This window comes from Octodon degus, unplaced genomic scaffold, assembly GCF_000260255.1.
Source record: "Octodon degus isolate 3935 unplaced genomic scaffold, OctDeg1.0 scaffold00310, whole genome shotgun sequence".
In the NCBI taxonomy this organism is placed as follows: domain Eukaryota; kingdom Metazoa; phylum Chordata; class Mammalia; order Rodentia; family Octodontidae; genus Octodon; species Octodon degus.
In genome coordinates this window covers 1,172,393-1,194,924 of record NW_004524886.1, presented here as the reverse complement: position 1 = coordinate 1,194,924, position 22,532 = coordinate 1,172,393, and the positions used below count along the sequence as shown (strand labels likewise).

General features: G+C 57.2%; 1 protein-coding gene across 10 annotated transcripts in view; it reads right to left on the bottom strand.

The window, feature by feature from the left end:
• Positions 1–22,532, bottom strand: part of Obscn (obscurin, cytoskeletal calmodulin and titin-interacting RhoGEF) — a 94,148-nt gene that overhangs the window by 34,691 nt on the left and 36,925 nt on the right. For all 10 annotated transcript variants that reach the window (XM_023707743.1, XM_023707744.1, XM_023707745.1 and 7 more), the window contains 21 exons: positions 22,117–22,383; positions 21,729–21,995; positions 20,578–20,850; positions 19,972–20,238; positions 19,021–19,287; positions 18,655–18,918; positions 18,118–18,381; positions 14,742–15,005; positions 10,998–11,261; positions 9,975–10,241; positions 9,377–9,643; positions 9,021–9,293; positions 8,433–8,705; positions 7,870–8,066; positions 7,647–7,722; positions 4,098–4,370; positions 3,044–3,310; positions 2,250–2,522; positions 1,626–1,901; positions 1,042–1,329; positions 644–931 (listed from right to left, as the gene is read on the bottom strand). In XM_023707743.1, the coding sequence (XP_023563511.1) occupies positions 644–931; positions 1,042–1,329; positions 1,626–1,901; positions 2,250–2,522; positions 3,044–3,310; positions 4,098–4,370; positions 7,647–7,722; positions 7,870–8,066; positions 8,433–8,705; positions 9,021–9,293; positions 9,377–9,643; positions 9,975–10,241; positions 10,998–11,261; positions 14,742–15,005; positions 18,118–18,381; positions 18,655–18,918; positions 19,021–19,287; positions 19,972–20,238; positions 20,578–20,850; positions 21,729–21,995; positions 22,117–22,383 (5,415 nt within the window). The remainder of the gene's footprint in view (positions 1–643; positions 932–1,041; positions 1,330–1,625; positions 1,902–2,249; positions 2,523–3,043; positions 3,311–4,097; positions 4,371–7,646; positions 7,723–7,869; positions 8,067–8,432; positions 8,706–9,020; positions 9,294–9,376; positions 9,644–9,974; positions 10,242–10,997; positions 11,262–14,741; positions 15,006–18,117; positions 18,382–18,654; positions 18,919–19,020; positions 19,288–19,971; positions 20,239–20,577; positions 20,851–21,728; positions 21,996–22,116; positions 22,384–22,532) is intronic.

Genomic DNA, 22,532 nt, shown 5'->3' with positions numbered 1-22,532 from the left:
GCGTGACCCCAGTCCACCTTTGCTACAGATCAGCACAGGCCCTGCGCTGTGGCTTCCATGGACGCGTGCTTACACCTGGCACCAGAGGCGTCCGCAGGGTCTTAAAAGCTCTGTACCCCAGCCCTGGCAGTACTTCCAAGGCCAGCTCATCTGTCTCCTGCATGGGCACATGATGACCAAAGGAGACAGATCTGTCCAGTCCAACAAACGTTATGTCAGCCCTCCCTCTCCCAGCTACTAGAAAAGAAGGCAGAGAGGCACACAGGACTTATTCTGCTATCACCAGGGAGGAGACAGATGCCCACAGCTGGTGTAGGGACAGACTTGGTGGGGAGGGGCACTCAGATTAGGGACGGGGTCCTAGGATCAAAGAGTGGGCCAGAGAGTTGGGGTGCCTCAAGGTGGGGAAGAGGTGAGCAGATCGAATGACAAACAGACTCATCACCCAAAGCAGGCTCAGTGAGCTGGGGTGATGTGGGGGGAACACCAGCACTTTTGCAAGGCCATGAAGGGATTGAGGGCATGACTGGAAGCAGAGGGACACCGGGGCTGCAAGCACAGAGGGAGGGACACCTGGCAGGGTTTCCTGTGGGGTATCTCACAGACCTCGGTCCTTCCCCAACATCCCAAACCCAGGATATACCCTGGAAGGTGGCCACTGTGGTGTCCAGGCCCCGGGAAGGACTACAGCAGTACTCTCCCTGGTCTTCAGCCTTGAAGTCCCTGATCACCAGCATCTGTCGCTGGCCATGAGAGATGATCTCAAAGTGTCCACTGGGCTGGATGTGCTCAGTCCCCTTGCACCACACAACCTCCCCAGCCTCAGCCACCTCCAGTTCCAGACAGACATCCTCACCAGCTGCCACCTGCCGGGCCTCAGGGGCCATGGGCATGTGAGGCTTGAGATCTGCAGGCCCAGGCTCAGCAGGCTCTGTAGGGACAATATGTGGACAAAGGACAGGTCCCTCACCTGAGGCACACTGTAGGGCCAAGCCCACACACCCAGGCCCAGTTCCCTGCCAGGGCAGAAGGACTACTCACCCAGCCGGACCATCTGGGGCAGATGCACAGGCTCCCCTGCACCGGCTGGGCCCACAGCTGCCACACGGAAGCGGTAGGTTTCCCCAGGGGCTAAGCCGTCCACCACACACTCAGGCCCTGGCACCAGCTCGTGGCATAGCTGCCACTGGCCCGTGGACCCCTCCTTCATCTCCACCCGGTAGCCACAAAGACCACCACCACCGTCACTCATGGGAGCTGCCCAGGACAGTGTTACTGCATGGCTGCTGCGTGCCACAACTTCAGCATCCTCTGGGGGGTCTGGGAGTCCTGCACAGAGGAAGAGGTCAGTGCGTCCACAGGGCTTGCCACCTTCAGCAGCCACCAGGGACAGACACAGGCCCCACCCTGTTGTGTGTGGTGGGGAACAAGGAACATAGCCGTGTGAGAGCATTACCCGAGCCACTAGGAGTGGGGCCACCAAGAGCCCCAGCGCATCATGCATGGAAGATCCTTGTTTCGCCTGCCTGCCTGCCCCCACTACACTTGCAAGAGAGCTTCCCATAGTGCCGGGCAGGACCACAGAGAACCCACTGTCCCCTCCCCAAGGCTGCAACCCAACCCACCCAGCACAGACAGTGTTGCTGAGGCCACTGCGTCACGGGCAGCAAAAGTGATTTCGCCAGTGTGGGATGGACAGGCACGGAGTAGCAACAGATCATGGTGACTGCCATCGGAGGTCACTTTCCAATCCGAGTCATCTGCCAGCACTGCCGCCCCGTTGAGATACCAGGTGGCCTCACCCACGGGTACCACTTCACTGAGTGTGCAGGAGAAGCGGGCCTGCCCACCAGCCTGCACCATCACATCATGAGGGGGGTCAAGGACCTCAAGACGCCAGCCTGTGGGGTGCAGTGGAGATGAGTGGGGAACCTGGGCTCGCACACACCCTCACTCTCCAGCAGCCTCCAGTGGGCAGCCCCCCTGCCCACAGCCCACAGAGCCTGGTCTGGCAGTGGGCTCGAGCCCATTTCCCATCCCATCTCCCAGCTCCTGTGCCCTGAGTTCAGCCACCTGGAGAGAATCCCAGAGGCTGGCAATGCCCCAGGCCAGGAAGAGGCCCCCAGCATGGGTCCTTTGAGCTCTCCCCCAACCTCGAGTCAGCACCCTGCCAGGGCCCCACCTGTGCTCCATCAGTCTCAGAGGTCTCAAAGGCCACCCCATCCCTATGCCCCTCCATCCCAGGTCACCTCTGACAGTGAGGAAGGCAGAGGTGACCACGTCCCCGGCCAGGAAAGTGACCCGGCAGCTATCCTGTGGCCGCAGGTTCTTGAGCAGCAGCAGGTGGCGCAGGCCACCCTCAAAGTAGACGACCTCAGCATTTTCTGATGTCCGCACCGGCTGGTCATCCAATAGCCACGTGTGTGCCGCCACCTCTGGTCGCAGCAGCTGGCACTCAAACAGTGCCTCACCCCCCTCGGGTGCATCCACGTTCTCCAGGCCTCGGACCACCATGTTCTTGGCTGCAGGGAAAGGAAGTGGCTCAGAGGCACAGGGTCCCCAACACTGCCCTGGGAGAGGCCCCCAAATGACATGGGGCCAAGCAGGATACCACCCAGCGAGCACCTCTCATGGCACAGGTACCTGGCCACTTGGGATATCCCCATCTCCCTGGCCCCCCAAGACAGAGGAAGCACAGCCTGCCCCACGCAACCCCAACAGCAGGCTGAGCCCACCCTCTGCTCGGTTCTCCACGCATCAGGGCTGGTACCCCAAACAGCACTCAGGCCTATGGTGCCTCTCCTTTCCTGCTCATGCTAGATACCAGTCCAATTCACGGTGGTCTTTCTCCTTGCCCTAACTTGTCATGGAAGCCACCCTCAGTGGCAGCCACCCCTAACCCAGCTCTTACTTGCCCCAAGTGTGACAAGTGCACCAATTCCCAAGGTTGTCCCTGCCCGCTCAGGTCACCTGCCTCAAAGGCTGACTGTCACCACCTGCCCCTCATTCCCTGCCAGCTGCAGCTGCCTTCCAGGCACCTCACCTTGCACTTGCAGCAGTGCCACCACACAGGTGCCCGCGGCCTCACAAGAATAGATGCCACTGTCACAGGGCAGGGCCGGCCTGAAGATGAGCCTGGCTACGGTCCAGTCCTGCTCTATGATGACACGCTGCCCATCTGCACACACCTCCCGCTCGTCCATCTTCCACATGGCCTTCACAGGCCGTGAGTACTGGCAGAGGAGCTCAGCTGAGCTGCCCTCCTCCACCACCAGGTCCCGCATGGCACTGACCACCTCCACCGTGGGATCTGTCGGCCAACATGCCGGACACCATCAGTGCTCCAGACAGCACTGCACTGCCCTCCCCCTCCACCAGTCAGGTCAGCAGCTTTGCAGTGGCAAGCATGCAGCATTGATAGGCGACAGCAAGGCAACAGCTGCCTATCTGTGCTGGCAGCAGGGACCCAGTACGACCACCCAGAGCCCTGCACAGACAGCCCCTGCTGCAGTCATGTGCCATGCCACCCGGCCCTGCTGGAAACACATCCTGCTCTGACCTCCCCTGTGCTGGCAGGCCCCGGCTCAGCACCTCAGCCCCTCTAACAGCCTTGTCAGCCCTCTGGACCCCTCCTAGCCCTAACTGTTGAAATTCTACTCCACATAGCTTTTGACTCCAGGGACTTACACAACCCTTCCCCATTTTCTACAGAAGCACCATGGTAATCACTGCCCTTCCTACCCAACCAGCTCTAACTCAGATGGGCATAGAGACCCAGTGGAGCCCACAGTGGGAACAAACATGAGCAGGGCTGGGGCAGGGCCTGGGGCAGGCACCTCTCCTTTCAGAGACCAAGAAGAACACCTCAGGCCTGGCCTGTCAGCTGGGGAGTTGCAACCAGCAAGATGGTAGCCAAACCTGCACAGCAGGGAGCACAGGACGGGCGTTCAACAGGACTTTGCCCTGGGCTGGGAGTGAGACAGGACTTGCTCTGGGTCAACAGTACACATGGGCCCTCCCACCACCCAAGAGCCCACAGGAAGCATGCAAGCGGCAGAGGCAGAAGCACCGGCTGAGAGGTCCCCACTGGCAGATACCTTTGACCAACAGCTTGGCTGTGGACACCAGGGGCCCAGCGCAGAAGGTAATGGTGCCCGAGTCGGCCACCCCCAGGCCTGAGAGTGTGAGGGAGTGGATGGTCCCATCACACACAGTGATGGCACTCTGGGGGCTGTCATGCAGCAGGGTGCCATCCAGCCACCAGCAGGCCTGTGGCCCCCCTGTACGAGACACCTCACAGGAGAACAGGGCTACCTCCCCTGCGAAGACATCCACATTCTCCAAGCCTCGAACCAGGCACAGTGCTGCCTCTGTACAACAGGGTGAGAAGGAGGCTGGCTATAGTGCCCAGCGCCTTCCAGGTGGGGCCACCTGGTTCAGTGGCTGGGTATGATGCAGTTCTGGATTTGATCTTTGTCCCTCAGATTCCTGAGGGACAGAAGTGTCTTGAAGAGGGCTGGCCAGATAGCTCAGCAGTCTAAGTACCTGCTTAGGCAACTGCAGAGACCAGGGTTCAATCCCCAATACCACATGCCATGCTGGCCCCACCCCTGGGAGTGCTGAGTTGGCCGAGACCAGGCATGGTGGCGCATGCCTGTAATCCCAGTGCTGGGGAGGCTGAAAACAGAAGGATCACTATGAGTCGGAGCTGCACAATGAGACCCTGTACCAAATACGTAAAAACAACAACAAAAGTTTCTTGAGGGACCTGGTTTATGCTAATGAAGTAACTCAGGAAGGGCCCTAGACAGTTTCAGGATGCAGCTGCCACTATGAAGATCAGGTCTGACCCAGCCCAGCAGCCTCTGGGACACAAAGCAGCTGGAGATAAAGCCCCTATAAACAGACACTCGAGCAAGCCCACAGAGCTCCCCACCAGTGCACTTGCAGGGACCTCTGTGCACCCTGCCTCTCTGCTCAGGACCGCTGCATCCCTCCGCTCTTGAGTGGACTCTCCGTAACAAGTTGACCCTAAGCTGTCCCGGCAAGCTGATGACAGCTGCAAAAGTGCTGGTATAACCTGAGATCACAGCTGGCACCTGAAGGGAGCAATCTGATGGGACTGGGGCTGCACACTGCAGAGCCTGAGCTGCCTCTGAACAGACAGTGTCAGAACAGGATTACAGGACAAGCATGCAATGTCTGTTGCAGAACAAGGCCATACACATTCAGCATTCTACTCACGCATCATGTTGTGAGAACACTGTTAGCATACTACACTCCTGGGGAGGAGGTCTGTGTGTACTATCTGCCTGGCATATCAGAGCAGGACATGCTAGGGCAGTCCTGAGACTCACTGATCTGGCACCACTAACTCCAGGAGAACAACGTGTGCTGGGGCCTGAAAACCCACCCAGGTAGCTGGGCCAATCTGATGTCACAGACACCACCCAACATGAGCCTATGAGGAGTGGCTCAGCCCCAGCACACACAAGGCAAGGCAGCGTGGATGAGCTCTTAGCCCCAGGGCTGCTGCTCCCAATCAGGGTCCCCAGGGAAGTGAGCCCTCCATCCCTGGACTGTGGAAACAGGTGCTCATTCTCCTCAAGGTGTTGTGTCCAGGAGTTCCTGGATCCTGACCCTGGGTCCGACCATTCCCGCCCATCACACGAGGGGGCCGTGCTCAAGGGGCTCCCCAGGGACTACTCACCACACAGTCCCTCCCTCCCTATCTCCTGCCCAAATGTCAGGCAGACACTCAGGTGGCCTTCACAGATAAAGGAAGAGGAGCTGCGACTCCTAGACCGATGCACACGTGGCTGACCTGTGGCCCACACCAGAGAAGGACAAAGCCAGAGGCTTCCTCCACACATGCTGCCTGCCAGGCAAGGAGGATGCCCCTCCCTGGGCTTATCTCTGTGCACTTGGCACATGCCATCTTGGGCCTCCTTCTAGGACACAACCGTCCACAGCTGTCCAAGTCCAGCTGCCTCTACCCAGAGGAGCATAGAGCTACATGGTGGGCAGAAGCTCCTGGAACACACACAGGACAAAGCTGGGCAGGGAAGCACAGTGCCCTTAGCAAGCCCTCCCTCAAGAGCTGCTTCATTCTCTTCTCCTATGAGACTCCCACACCAGCCCCCAAGTACAACCTGACCACCTCCCCTTCCTGTGTGTCCACTGCTACCCCGATGCCCATTTGTACAACCATGCCAGGGCTCTCCCAAGGCCACAGTGGGCAACAACACAAGGACCAACCTACCCAGGTTGGGGACACCAAGCCTAGGGCAGAGCCCTGCACCACCCTCACAGTGTTCATCTAGTGAACACCCACACCTGTACTGCCTGTCCTCAGAATGTCTATGAAATGCCCAGCTCACTGCTCCATTCATAGGCTCCAGTACTTGGCAGCCCCTTCCAGCCCCACAGGCCACAGAACTAACCACATTCACCCTTCTCTCAAGTTTCAGGGCAGGTGAGCATGGGATTCAGAATCCACTGTCTCCCTGTCTAGCTCCCTCAGCAGACAGAGAGCTCCACAAGGGCCAAGTGACAGGTTCATTCTGAGGTCTAGGACTTAACCACAGACATGGGTTTCCAAGGGTCTGTTCAATGATAAATGGATGGCTGGGGAGATAGATCAGTAGACTATGCACTTGCCTGGCAAGTACAAGATCCTGAGTTCAATCCCCAGTACCACAAAAAAATAAAAAAAAAAAAGACTGGATGAATGATAGGCACTGGGTGGGCAGATGGGATTGGAATAGTTGAGTAAATGCATGGATAAATGGTAGAGAGCAATACCAGGAAGAGCTGTGGAACCAGATGTTCCTTCACCCCAAGAGGCATGTCCACAGTTCCCTGAGGACTCCAGAGTTCTGACACTGGATCCAACTGCCCCCTGCCCAGCACATGGAGGGGTGAGCAGATGGATGAGTGGTGATGAATGAGTAGACAGTCAATGGATGGTTGACAAATGGTGGGTGGGTAGATAGGTGAATGGATGGTGGATAGATAGCCAGATGTGAATGTGGATAAGGGACAAATTGAAGAGGGCTATTAGATGGGTGGATAATGGGTGGGTGAATGGATGAACAACGAGTGGCCTTTTGGGACCAGCTTGTGAACCAAGAGTTAAACAAGCAAAGAACACTGAAGCGAAGCACTGAAGAAGACCAGCACCAGTAGCAAAATGCCACCTAAGGTGCGTGTTCCTAAAACACTGTTTGCATCCTGGGGTCATGTGCTCTGAACGCATACACGCGGCAGGGCTAGCTGCTGAGTCCACACTCTGAACTCACTGGGTAAGCAATGTATATTAGGGTAGATGTGCAGGCACACAGGACTGTGCCACAGGAGGCCCTGACTCCACTTCAGGGCATATCCCCTGGCAGCCAGACTCTGCACCTCCTCCTGCAGACACTGCCAGTTCTTCCATGGGGCCCCACATACCACAGAATTTCTCAAGGAGGCCTTCACCAGCACACCCGGTGGCCCTCCCTGGCTGTAGTAACCAGGGAGTGGGTAATCGGCAGCTGTGAGAAGGCTGGGCTCTACCCCTCTCCACAGGTACCCCTAAGAACCACGCTGCTTGTGCAGGGAATAGACACCCCCAGCAAGGGTTGGACATGGAAGGGGCTGCCCACCTGTCACTGTTAGCTGGGCTTCTGAGCTACAAGAGCCCACTTGAAAAGTGACAGTTCCAGCATCCTCGGGGGTCACCTGAGGAGGCAGAGAAAAGCTGCTTGGCTCTGCTGGCCTCGTTCTGACCAGGAGTGCCAATCCATCCTCCAGCCCCATCCCCTCACAGAGAACTTTCCTGGGTCCTCCCCACCCAGAGGGTGCCAGAAGGAAGGTCCAGAGCCATACCTTGTGCAGGGTGAGTGAGTGGAGTGTGCCCTGCTCCACAGTGATGTCATTCATCTCATTGGCCTGCAAGGGCACCCCAGCCAAGGTCCAGCGGGCCTCCTGGCCCAAGGCCCTAGACAGTCGGCACTGGAAGTGAGCATCCTGGCCCTCACTGAGCTGCACATTCTTCAGGGGCTCCAGAATGGTCACCTTGGGGGCTGGATATGGGGAGGCATGGGTGTCAGCCTCCACGCCTGTGTTCTGGATGCACTGTTCCTCAGAGGTCCTTCCCTGAGCCCACTCCAGTCTGACAATAAACTAAGGGTGGGTGTATCAACTCCTCCCCTACCCTGGTTCTAATCCCTCAAGATGCTGGAGATGATCAGGACTGGGGTCACCCCTCCAAGGACCAACACTGGGGAGCCACCAACAACCCCTTTGTTATGCCTGACTCAGCCCTCAGCCAGGACCTTTCCTCTCCGACATTCCAGAGCCTCCAGGAAACAGCCAAGCCCAGGCCTGCCTCCCTCCCAGAGCCCAGCCTGGACATCTCCTCCCAGGGCAGCGATAGAAGCAGCCAGCACCTCGCACAGTGAGCTGGGCAGAAGATGTGTGGCAGCCCACGTGGAAGGAGACAGTGCCGGCATCCTCCAGGGTCACGCCCTTCAGCTGAAGGATGTGGGTGCAGCCATCCTGGACAGTCAGCTCTGTCACTTCGTTGCTCTGCAGGGGCAACCCCTGGAGGCGCCACTGCACATCCGAGGCCCCAGCCTTTGACACCTCGCAGCTGAACTCCACATCTGCATCAGCCTGCGCCTCAGTGTCCACCAGTCCCCGCACAATGGTCACCTCGGGCTCTGGAGGACAAGACAGGCCCCTTTTTCAGCCCAGGCCATGGTTCCACAGCCTTGGCTCTGGGAAGCCACCCTGGTCACCAGCACCATTCTGCCACCACACATAGCCTCTGTCACCTCCCGCACCTGCTCCCCAGGGGCAGCTGCCTCTACAGGCCTAGTGGTGCCACCTGTCAGCTGGAGACCGGACATAAGGCAGCCAGCCAGGTCCGCAGGCTCAGTGTGCCCTGCTAAGGTTCCTCACGTGAAGAACAGCCAACAGATGCAGACAGGGAGGGTAGGGACGAGGAGGAAGGCAGCCTGCGCTCTCAGGCTCACCATTGACCTTGACGGAGGCCGAGGTCTTCTGGCCACCTGCTGCACATGCGTACTCTCCAGTGTCCTTGGCCTCCAGGCCTCGGATAAGCAGTTCACACATGGCCCCCTGGCGCCGCATCTCATACTTGGGCCCAGAATGCAGCTCCACACCCTCCTTGAGCCACTGCACTGGGGACTCAGGCTCTGCCTCACTCAGCTGGCAACACAGCCTGGCTACACCACCTGCTTCCTGCTCCACACTCTCCAGCCGGGACTGGAACCTGGGCTTAGGAGCTGGGGCAAAAAAGACTCTTACTGCCAGGCTCCAAGCCACCCACCCCTGTGAGCAAATGCTGTCAATTCCTAGGACAGCTTACCTCGGACTTCGAGATGTGCTGTGCTCTGCATGTGGCCTGTGTCACACGTGTAGTCACCCGAGTCCTCTGGTTCCGCCCCACACACCTGAAGCTCAGCAGCTAAGCCTTCCTGCAGCATTTGGTACTTGGCACAAGGGAAGAGCTGCAAGGCATCCTTGCGCCACTCCAGACTGGCACCTGCCCGGCTCAGCTCACAACGCAGGTGCACTGTGTCCCCCTCCACCACCTCCTGGGCCTGCAGCTCACGCAGGAACCGCACAGGTGCAGCTGCAGGGAGTGGGGGAGGGCGTGAGGGCAGAGGAACCATGCGCCTCTGTGGGGTGCAGCCAGGAGGAGCAGGGAGCCTGGGCAGGGCAGGAAGTGGGGTGGTTGGGGAACCGGGGGTGCACACTGGATGACAATCTTGAGGAAAGCTGCCAAGGCCACCATGGAGCAGGAGGGCAGGAGCCTGAGTGGCCCTGGCATGGGAAATAGGGCACAGCCTGGGCAAGGGCATCGCAGGTGTGGCTGGGTGGACAGCACCCAGGAAGTCCCACCCTCAACTGTCCTGGGTCCTTCAGAAAGGCTGCAGCCTGGGCTCCAGAGCAGCAGTGCCCACCTGTGACTGTGAGTGTGGCACTGGTGGCCTGGGCCCCACAGGTGCAACTGTACTCGCCCGCGTCCTCACGGTGCAGGTCCCGCAGCACCAGCTCCGCAGTGTGGCCCTGCAGCTTTGGCTCCCGGCGCTTGTCAGCCTGCAGCTCCAGGCCACCCTTGCTCCAGACCACAGGGATGTCAGGCATCGATAGCTCACATCGCAAGCTGGCTGTGGAACCCTCCTCAGCCTGGAGGCTCTGCAGCGGCTCCCGGAATACCACCTGGGGGGCTGAGGGCAGGGGCAGCTGGAGACCCACACACCTAGCCCAGGACTCAAGGGAGCACAGGCCTGGGTGGGCCCACAGGACAGGGAAGGGGCAGGAAAAGCATGGGCACGGCTTCTCTGGTGACTGCCAGAGACTGCGCCGTGTCAAGGGCTGTGTTCCCAACACCTGGGGCAGAAACCCCCTCAGACCACGCAGGACAGGCCCCTGGCTTCCAGATGCACACCCAAGGACATAGCTCTGTTCCTCCCAGGCTCTAGGATAGGGCCATGTCCTTCATATTTAAAGGCCGAGTCTCCTGCCAAGGACAGATCTGAGGGCATGACCATGTCCTATGGTCTCCAAGGAAGGCAGGGCTCCATCCTTCAGAACCCCAAGCAGGGATCCATGCTCTAGGGCAATAAATGTGACATACACTTATACCCTGCTGGACACACAGAGCATCAGAACCAACTCCTGCCCAGGTGTCAAAGCCACCAGCCAGACAAGCACCTTGGGTGAGAGTGGCATGCAGAGGCTGAGGCAGGGGTAGGGGTTGGCTGACTGGGAAGCAAAAGGTGGGAGCTCTGTAGCCATGACAACACCTGGCTGCGTGAGGGCATGTGCGAGACTGGGACAGACACCTTGACACAGGCCGTGCTGCAGCAAAAGACCAGACAGGGTGGAGAAACACAGAAGACAAAAGGGACAGTCACAGGAAGAGACAGGATGAAGCCAGGGCAACATCCCAAACACAGCGCAGGGTGGCAGAAGGACCTTACCCCTGAGGGTCAGCGTGGCCGAGGTCCTCTCCTGCCCGCACATACACACGTACTCCCCAGCGTCCGCCATGGCCAGGGCCCGGATCTGCAGCTCACACACAGGGCCACCTTGCCTCAGCCTGTATCTGTCCCCGTCTCTGAGGGCCTCTGTCCCTTTCATCCACTCCACAGGGGCCTCTTTGCTCAGCACACACCGCAGCGTGGCCGTGGCACCTTCTGGGGCCTCTTCATCCCTGAGACCTTCTGTGAACTTGGCGGGCAGGGCTGGGAGAGGTCAGAAAAGCATGGACACAGTCAGAGCCTGAGCACATGTAGAGGAATGGAGAGGATGGATGCAGACACCACGGAGGAGACGCAAGACTGCACCAGAAACCCTCCACTGTGCGTGCTAAGTGAAACCTGTAGATCGTTACCTCCCTCAGCCCAGCCTTTACACACACCACTTCTGTGGAATCCTTAGGCCTCTTCCTTTGAATGACACATATACAGAACTTCAGGTTTTCTACAAAACTTTGAGGAAAATAATGAGGAAAAGGGCAGAACCCACTATGGCACAAGGTGCTAAGGCTGCAAAGCCATGCAGAGGCAAGGAGAGATGTCAGATCAGGGAGGGAACAGAGGATGAGTGATGGTACGGCATGAGGTCAATACTTGGACACAGGAAACTAATTTTATGTGGCCACTTGCAGTCTTTACCCAGGATGGTCAGCATGGCTGAGGTCCTCTCCTGCCCCCACACACAAGTATTCCCCGGCATCCACTGCAGCCAGTCCCTGGATCTGCAGCTCACACACAGCACCCTCCTGCCTCAGGCTGTGTCTGTTCCCATCTCTGAAAGTCTTCATCCCTTTCATCCAGTCTCCCGGGCCACCTTGCTCAGCTCACACCACAGTGCTGCCATGGCCCCTTCCCTGGCCTCCAGGGACTGCAGGTCTTGGATGAACCATGTAGGTAGACAGACAAGCTACCAAACCCTTATGGTTCTGGAGTCATGACTTCAGCATGCAGGAAGGCTGGAGAGTCACAGGAAGGCGTGGATCCTTGAGTAAGACACCTGCGTTCTGCCTGCAGAAGTGCAGGTTGGCTAGGAGATGGGCTCCATTCCAGATCTGTCTTTATAGAGTATAACTCTCACTGCAGGGAAGCATGACAGCCTACTCCAGCCGATAGCTCACCTGTGCAACAACATGGACCTTTCATGTGTCCCCACAGATAGCACCTGTCATGACCTCTCCCTGCCTCCCATCCAGCACCAGCCACACCTGGACACACCAGGCCCCACATCCTCTGCATCACATGTCCTCGTCTCCACGACTGGAGCCAGACTACCTATCGCTGCTCCTCCCTGGCTCATTCCTAAACCCAGTGGTCCAGGAGCAGTTGCCTCCCCTGCCTTCAGCCCTACACCCTGCCCTGATATGCATCTCCTAAGTCCACAGCATGGGCTCCATGAGTCATAATGGACAAGTAACCAAGCCACCTGGTTACTTCTGTCATTTGTGCCCCCAGAGAGTCACATGTTGAATCCCTATTCCTACAGTTCAGAAACTAACTATCTAGAAATGGGGCCTTTAAGGATGCAGGGGGCTAACCCAAGATGATGGGCACCCTCGTAAGAAAGAAGTAGGATGCCAACAGGAGTACTGCAGGAAGACATGGGAGATGAGTGCTTCTTGGAAGCTGAGGCCTCAAAGGCACCCGAGCTCCAGGCCATCTGGCCTCAGGCACAGCCTCCACACAGGGGAAATGCACCTCTAGTAGCAGTCCAGCCTACAGCACTTCATTGTGGTGTCCCAGCAACAGAATTCTGATGCAGGTCCATGATGGAGCAAGCACTGCCGCATCTACGCCAGAGACCTGCAAGTGGCTTCAGAACTGCGTTGTGGTTCATGCCTGGGAGACTTCTGAGGTACATGTTACCAAAAAACCCTGTGGCCCCTGTTGGGCCCTTAGCAGCAGTACAGACATTAATGATGTTTCTGGTCGGCTTCAGATGGAAATGGAGAATGAGTGGTTGGAAAAAGGGGATCCCAGTAATAAAGAGGCAAAGAACTTGGCCAGATTGTGTTGCGATGTTTTGTGAAAGGAAGAAAGTAGGAATACTGAAATTAGACATGCAGCTGAGATTTTTAAGCAATGTGTTCAGGTACAACCTGGTTTCTCTTTACTTATTGTAATATAATGGGGGAAAACAGACAAACTGAAGAAAGAATTATTTAGCAAAAAGGAAGAACTTGAAAACTAACACAACTGTTGGTATGTCCATACTATGGGGGGCAGGTTCTTGAGCAAACCCTGAGGATTTGGCTAGACAATCATCTCATCTCACCTGACTCATTATTACTTCTCGTTCCCAGGGGAGATCTAGGGAGGAACCTCTTGTTCAGAGACTTGGAACCCCACAAACCGCATGGACCAAAAAGGGTTTTGTGGATGTCACGCCTGCCAAAATGCTGCACTGTGGGATGGCTCACAGGAAATGAAGACTGTCAAAGCTCCTGGACCCAAAGGATGAGCTGACAGGCCACTGGCTGCACACCTGCTGTCCTTCAGAAGGGTGACCACGAGGGGTCAGAGTGACAGGGGCACCCCTGTCCTAGGGGCCCCAAGGCCAGGACCCTTTCTCTCCTATCCAGGGAGGGACACAGCTACCGGGGCTGAAGGGCAGATGACCATTCTGATGGAGCCAGAGGACAGTGAGGAGCCCCAGCATGCTCTAGCCTAAAACTCACTGAAAGCTGTCCTACTTTTTCAGACTAGCTTGGGATCCAAGGCCTAATTTTTCTGCACAATTTCCCCCTTTTGGGTAAAAATGTCTATATGCATCTGTCTTCCCTCACTCCCTTGGGGGAATCATACCATGTCTGGGGCCACAGGTTCAGAGCAAGGGAGGAATTCTGCTCAAGACAAGCCATACCCCACATCCCCCACTTAATGGAAATGACACTGAGATGTTGGACTTAGCCTGGATGCATCGCAGGCTGAATCTTGGGTTGGCAGGGTCAGGGAATGAGCTTGCAGGTGAAAAGGGCAGCAGTTCGGGGAGGCCACAGTGTACTGAAGCCTCAACTGTATCCCACCCAAGTTCACACACAAGCCCTAACCCAACCCCAGAACACAACTCCCTGTAGACAGAATTCAAAGGAGTCAAAGTAAACGAGGTTGTCAGGGTAGCCTCAATGCAAAGCCACCAAGTGTCCACAGAAGAGGAGACTGGGACACACACACACACACACACACACACACACACACGGACGATGTCTGCCACCAAAGGTCTCAAATCTCTTCACACTCTGATGTGCGTTCTGGCCTCCAGAATTACAGGAACAGCTTTCCAGTCTAGAGTACTGGGTCTGCACACTACAGGGAGGCCCGCACTAATGACGGCAGCAATGTTTCCAGCCTGGCACAGAGCCCCAGGGTCCAGCAACCAGCACAAGAGATGTGGAAGGACAGCCTGACCATCTCCCTCAGGAGCTCCACAGTGCCCATGCCCCAAGGGCATACCTTCCCTCAGCACATCAGGAGGCACAGCGCATTCTGGGGACAGCTGCCACCCAGGAAGCCCCCCAGCAATCATCACTGATCACAGCAGGGTGCACAGCATCCCAACCAGGGTGCCCGGGGTGCTGGCGGCATGCACATGGGAGAGGGCGCACACAGGGCTATAGAAATGACACAGTGACACAGAGAGATGAAAAGAAAAAGGAACAGGAGTAGGAGAAGAAGCCACACAGTTGTTACCCTTCACAGTCAGTGTGGCCGAGGTCCTCTCCTGCCCGCACATACACACGTACTCCCCAGCGTCCACCATGGCCAGGGCCCGGATCTGCAGCTCACACACAGGGCCACCTTGCCTCAGCCTGTATCTGTCCCCGTCTCTGAGGGCCTCTGTCCCTTTCATCCACTCCACAGGGGTCTCTTTGCTCAGCACACACCGCAGCGTGGCCGTGGCACCTTCTGGGGCCTCTTCATTCCTGAGACCTTCTGTGAACTTGGCGGGCAGGGCTGGGAGAGGTCAGAAAAGCATGGACACAATCATAGCCTGAGCAGGAAGACAGATATGGACATCACTGAAGACACAAAACCCTCTGGCCATGGCCACTTGCTGAGTGGAGTCTGGGGGCTCCGCTGAGGTATCCTCTCAATATCACGGCCACGGCTTTTTCCCTGGCTTCCTTGGCCCCACCACTCACAGAGCCAAGGAGGGCCAGAAACACGCTAAGAACATTGATTTCTCATGCGTTTTCTGAACCTGGCAGGCATAGCTGGAAAAGGCCAAGCAGGGACTAAGACATGAGATTGCCTGGACACCTCTGCACAGGACAAGAACAAAAAAGAGCCAGTACTCTGCCAAGGATCAGGACATGAACAAGAGAACATGTACAGACAGTGACAGAAGTAACTGGGAGAAACAGACGAGTTTGGGAGGGATAGTACTTAGACAACTGTAGGAGCTAAGAGTTGCCCAGAGGACCACAGCTGTGTTACACAGAGGCAGAAGGACAATGTGGAGGTACAAAATGACAGGTCCACAGGAACACGATCTTTACTCCTGACAGTGTGGCCAAGGTCCTCTCCCACATGTGCACATGCACGCACTCGTGCGCACACACACACACACACACACACACACACACACACACAGAGTATTCCCTGGCCTCTGCCAAGGGAGAGGCCCAGGACCTGCAGTCCACACACAGCCCTATCCTATCTCAGGTTGTATCTGTCCCCATCTCTGATAGCCTTTATTCCCCTTTCTCCACACACTGGAAGTTCCCTTGCAGAGTTCACACTACACAGTGGCCATGTCCCCTCCCATGGCCTCTTTGTACCTCACAGCTTCTGTGAACCTGATGGGCAGTGCTGTGGAGTGCCAAAGAGCCACAGTCACACCATCTGAACACACAGAGCAGACAAGATCCAGCAGTACAACGCAGACACCAAGCACTGCAGGGCGGGGGCCACAAGTTGGGACTGCGGGGCACAGGCAGTGGCCTGTGCCTCCCTTCACCCTGGCCATGTGCCCCATGGCCATGGGGTCTACCCCATGGCTCCTGCAACCTCTTACTCAGTGACTCTGGCTGGCAGGGCTTAGGAGAACACAAAAACATCAGGATCTCTGCAGATTGGAGGGGACAGGACATGACAAGGGCAAGCACTACAGAGTGGAGATTAAGGATAAGCACAGACACATGGTGGGCAAACGGCATGGTGGGAAGCAGCAGCCAAGTCTCCTGTGTGCAGGTCCTCACTGACAATGGCAGAACTCACATGAGGACAGGGACACAGAATACCTACAGGCCATGGCACAGGTGGACATAACCAAGGGCCACACTGATCCGCCTCTCCTCGGTGTCATGTGATCTGCCCAGAACCTGCCAGGCTACTCAGTGGCCATGGCCATGGTCCCCTCCATAGCCTCTTGTGGCATGGCTGAGGGACAGAGCCCCAGAAGGCTGCCTGGGACTCTCCCACAAGCTCACATAAGACCTCACTTCCCAGTCAGCCCAGCTGGAAGGGAAGAAGCCACCCCTACCCTCCCAGCACTGTCATCCTGGAGCAGATAGCCTGGGGCCTGGACCCCTGTGTTCAGACACAGGCAGGTTCCCAATGTACATGCAGATGATGAAGTCCAATGAATAAGGAGCAAGACGCCCTCTGCAGGAGGTGGTCAGAGAAGAGCAGAGGACACAGCCAAGCTCCAGACTCTGAGGCTGGGGTTGCTCCTGGGTACCAGCTAGAGAGTGGGCCTCTAGTGTGGCCAACTGTGTCCAACTGCTGGCCTCCAAGGAGCAGCAACTCTAGGCATTTGGGACTCTGGTCCAGGAGTGACTTCTAGAAATGGCAGCCTTCTCCAGAAAGGTCAGAACAGGGTGCTTGCCATCCTCAGCCCTTCCTGTGTGGGACACCATTTCTCCTGCTCCTCAGCAGCCCTCTGGGTCCTAAGGAAGGTTCAGCTTGCCCCAGCTCAACTTCCGAATCTTCTAAAGCTACAGGATGGGCCTCAGAGGCCACATTCTTCTGTCACCTCCTGGCAGGACACAGGGTACCATGCCCCAGAAGGTGCCTGTGGACTCCCTTTGCACAGCTTGATGTGGTATGGTTATGGGGTTTCTTCACAAAGTTGCCCCACATCTCTGCCCACAGCAGGTACTGCCCCACAGCCTCAAGCAGACAGATGCCTGTCCCAGCGCTGACTCTCTCATCTATTGCCCCAAGGAGCTCTTCTTGAGGCAGAGTGGAGGCCATGAGAGCCTTGTGGCTGCAGGGGTTCAGCTGTCCTCACCTGAGGTCTGCATCTACCTTCACTTCCTCTGCTTCCCTGTTAAGATATGATCCAGGCCCTAGTCCCCAGGTGGTCAGCCACATCAGGTCAGGGATCCCAGTTCCCCCAAGGTCCTGCAAGGCAAGACTTAGGGGCCTTGCTCCTCCATGGATGGAATGTCATAGGTTCAGGCACTGAGTACACAGAGCCAGCAGTGGTCAAGGGCAGTATGCGCCTACCTATATGGCCCACAGCTCCATAACCTGCTTCAATCTGCACCCACACATCCCTGAGAGTGAGGCACCGAGGCAGCCCCTTTTGCACCTGGGGTCACCCTGCACGGTTCACATGATAGTGTGGCCCTGGCACCTTCTGTGGCAAGGGCAGACCTGTGACCTGGGTAATCAGTGGGGTACAGACACTGTGGGGAACACAGGATATGGGGCGGGGCTGCCAGAGGGGGACCCGCAAAGGTCCATCCCAGTGTACCCGAGACAACAAAATGGTCCCTGGGTCAACCTTCTGCACAAAGATCGCCCCCTTACCATACAGACTGGGCCTCTTCTCCCTCCCCAGAGGATGAGACCACACTGTAGTCACTCTGGGTCCTGTTTATGGACATTAACTCTGCCTCCTGCGTGCCATTTCCCATTCCTGATGTGTCCCCAGACCCACCACTGCATCTTTTATAACCGGTTTTCCTCACTCCTCCCTGAGGGGCTGAGAAACAACCCCATCTTCTGCTGGGCTCCAGGACATGTTCTGCACAGCAGCAAGAAACACACTCACTGCAGGACAAAGCAGAGCTGAGGAAAGCACAGCACAGATAGACACAGGCCACACAGTCATTACCTTTCACAGTCAGCGTGGCCGAGGTCCTCTCCTGCCCACACACACACGTGTACTCCCCAGCGTCCGCCATGGCCAGGCCCTGGATCTGCAGCCCACACATGGCACCATCTTGTCTCAGCCTGTATCTGTCACCATCTCTGAGTGTCTCTGCCCCCTTCCTCCACTCCACGGTGGCCTCCTTGTTCAGCTCACACTGCAGCATGGTGGTGGCTCCTTCCATGGCCTCCTTGTTTCTCAGTTTTCTTATGAAGTGGGCCGGCAAGGCTGAAGGGGCAGACAGACACCAGCAGGGTCAGGTCTACCACAGGGCCTGGGAAGCACATGTCCAGAGGAAGACAAAACATAGACTCTACAGGAAACAGAGAGAGGCTTACAAATGGCTGGGTGTCCCCTGTTCACCCAGCCAACACCATCATAGCCAACAGGATGGGAAGAAAGCAGGACAGGCATGGGTGAGAAGACAGCCCGCGTGAGAGACAGCATGAGGCCGGTACATGGGCCCCAGCGCATGGGATGACATGGCCACACAGTCATTACCCTTCACAGTCAGTGTGGCTGAGGTCCTCTCCTGCCCACACACACAGGCGTACTCCCCAGCATCCGCCATGGCCAGGCCCCGGATCTGCAGCCCACACACGGCACCATGCTGCCTCAGCCTGTATCTGTCACCATCTCTGAGCTTGTCTGTTCCCTTCCTCCACTCCACAGTGGCCTCCTTGTTCAGCTCACACTGTAGTGTGACTGTGGCCCCTTCTGTGGCCTCCTTGTTTCTCAGCGTTCCTATGAAGTGGGCCGGCAGAGCTAGAACAAGGTCAAAGGGGACAGAGATGCCATCTTCATTTAAAATCCATGCACCAAGGGGTCCCACAGTGGCCCGTGGGCACAGCAGACAGGAACACTCACCCTTCACAGTGAGCATGGCCGAGGTCTTCTGGTCCCCAAAGGAACAGGAGTAGTAGCCACTGTCCAGGGGCTGCAGGTCCCGGATGACCAGTTCCAACACAGTGCCCTCCTGGTGTAGACCATACTTACTGCCAGACCGCAGGACATCCTCCCCATGACGCCACTCCACGGGCGTGGCCACAGATGACAGCACACAGCGAAGTTTAGCCGCACCACCCTCTGGCACCTCTACATCTTTCAGGGCCTCCTGGAACCGCACTGGCCGAGCTGCAGACAGACACAGCTCAGCTTGGCTTTAGGCAGGACACTGCGTGGGCTAAGCTGGGGTGGGCAAGGCTCTGAGAGGGACCAGGGAGATGAGCACAGGTCTGACAGTGCATGCAAAGGTCAGCACAACCGAGGGAGGGGAGGGGGTGCTTGGCATTGTGGCCTTGAAGTGACAACTGTAAAGTTAGGCTACTGGAGGAGGTCCTAATTTTAGATTTGTATCCTTAGAAGAGAAGACCAGGACAGAGGCACACAGACGATGACCAATTGGGCCATGGAGAGAATTTTCAGGGAAAGCTGGCCCCAGGGCAGCTCAGCCTCAGACCCCAGCCTCAAGTACCGAGAGATAAGTCCATGCAAGTAGGCTGCCTATCTGTGAAGAAGGCATAAATGAGAAATAGGAGCAAAAAGAGAAGATACCAGGGATGACTGAGCAAGGCCAAGATGCAAATAGGGTGAAAAACAATGGCCATATGTGGAGACCCAGACAGCGCAAGGGAGCTGCTGCAGGGGAGAAGAGACCTTGAGACAGGAGGCAGTTGAGAAAGCTATTGAGCCTGCCACTCCCCAAACCGAGGGCAGCAATGGCGCTGGATGGTGTCCAGGACCCCATGCCCTGTGGGTGTCTACCCACCCTATGCCCATGTCAATGTGAAAAGGCAGGCTGCAGTCCTCTGGACTCACCATGGACCCTGACAATAGCGCTACTTGAGGCTCCGCCAGCCTCGCATTTGTACCGCCCGCCGTCCTGCAGGCTGACATCAGTGATAACCAGCTTGGCACGGCCACCATCGTAGCTCAGCTGGCACCGGGCGGAAGGCCGCAGTATCTTCCCATCCTTGGTCCAGTGCATGGGGCTGTCTGGAGCAGTGGTCTCGCAGCACAGAGTCAGGTCTTCCCCTTCCACGACTGTGGTATCTGATAGTGCCCTGGAGAAGATGCTCGGCTTCTCTGGGGACAAAGAGAAACAGTGCCAGAGAGTTGGGCCAACTGTGGCACAGGTGGGCAGCCAGTGGGGCAGCTCCACGGCTCCCACCACATGGGAAGCAGCCAGCACACAACCTTTAAGGGTCCTTGAACTCCCCAGGAGGATGCTTCTGGAAGCAGCTCAGACCAGCACTCTACAACCACCAGCCAAGAACCAGCCGGCACTCCCAGGCCAGCTACCCTTACCACCTATGAGCACAGCCACCCCTAAGCTGCCGTGCCTCTCCACAAGGCGGCACCTGAGCCACACAGATTTGGTGGCACCCCAATCATGGCTGCCCTACCTATGAGTACCACACCCACCTGTGACCCGCAGAGCAGCAGAGGAACGCTGGTCACCCGCCTCAAAGTAGATGGTGCCCGTATCCTTGAGCTGCAGCTGCCGCAGGGTGAGCACATGGTAGCCCCCTGGCTGGGCCTCAATTTCATGGAGCCCATCAGCATGCAGGGGCATCTGATCCAGAAACCAGCGCACTGGGCCATAGTCAGCAGGGGACAGGCGGCAGCAGAAAGTGGCTGAGGCACCTTCCTGCACCTCGGCATCCTTCAGGTCCTCAGCAATGCACACACTCTGGCCTGTGAGGGCACAGTCAATCAGTCAGGGCTCTGCCAGCTGAGGGGAAATTCAGGTCTCCCCAGACCCACTGAGGGGCTCGCAGCTGCTGGCAGTGGCTGCTTGACAAGCCCACACTGACAAAACTCAAAACTACTTGGATCAAGAGCCAAAAGGCCCAGAGCCAGCACTCCTGGCCTCCCTGGGGCTGCACCCAAGCCTGTGTGTCAAGCTTCCCCCACTCCACCTGCATCACCACCACCACCCACACAGTCAAATCTGAGTCTGCAACGGAACAGTGCGAGCATGATGACTGCCACCCTGTGCTGCAGGGTGCTGAGCTGAACACCCCGAAGGTGCTTACAAGTCACTCTCAACCCCCACCCGAGAGACAGCTGCCTGGCCAGGACACATCACCACTTCTGTCCTGTCTCCCAGTCAGGGTAGACTGTGACTCTCATCAACAGCCTCCCTTGACCCAGCATTGGTTTGCTTGCTGTGGGTTCTGCCTATGACCTAGGACACACCCTCAAGTCCCTCAGAAAGCCCCCTGGCTCCCAGGTGAGAGCCACCAGCAACAGGCACACTGATGGCTTGGCCTGGATGCACCCAAGACTCCCAGCTGTCACCATATCCTGGGGCTATGTTGTATGCTGGCATGTGAATAGCTCAGGCTGGAACCATGGCAGAACATTTCCTCTACCCGCAAGGGTTAGAGAGACAGAGGCAGCCTTAGTGGGCTGGTACAGAAACCAGCACACTTAGTTGGCAGGGGACAGGCAGCAGCAGGAAGCAGCACGCAGAGTGACAATCTCTGGCCACCTCAGCATTTCCGAGGTCTAATTGAAATACAGCAGTGTCTGAACCCCTGTGGTATCTGCCACTGTCATCCGCAGCTCACCTTGCACTTGGAGGCGGGCTTGGGACTGAGCCTGGCCAATGTCACAGGTGTAGATGCCACTGTCAGCTGGTGCCAGGGCGCTGATAGTGAGCCTCAGGGTCAAGCCCTCCTGGCTAGCCACATGCTTCCCTGAAGCCTGCAGCTCCATGGCATCTCTGCGCCACGTCACAGTGGCCGCCGGCTGCTCTGTCTTACAGGTGAATACAGCAGTGCCCTGCTCCTGGGCCTGCAGGTTGGTCAGCTCCTCTGTAAACCGGTTTGCCTTTTCTGCAGAGGGAAACCAAGCAGGAAGGCAGAGATTGCATTCAGCTCACTCTCTCCTGGCCCAGCCTGCTGGCTGCAAAGGCAATTTGAGAGTTCTAAGATCCTGGGGGACAGAGGCACTCACCCTTCACATGAAGCCTGGCAATGCTCTTGGCAGCATCTGTCTCACATGCATACTCGCCAGAGTCCCTGAGCGAGGCACCACGCACCACCAGCATGGCCCGTGTGCCTTCGCCGAGCAGGTCATACTTCTGCCCCTTGCGGATGGCCTTCCCATCTTTCAGCCAGCGCACAGGGGCACCTGCCTGTGACAGCTCACAGCTCAGCACCACGTCCTCCCCTATCATAGCCTGCTGGTCCTCCAGGAGCTTCACAATAGACACTGGCCTCTCTGGGGAAGCAGATGGCCGGCAGTGAGGCACCACAGCACCAGCCACGCACAGTCCTGGCCACAGAGGCACAGCCTCAGTGCAGCCACGCCCAAGCCCCAGGAGCACAGTCACCAGGGACCCCTTGGTCCCAGGGCAAGGCCAGAAAGGC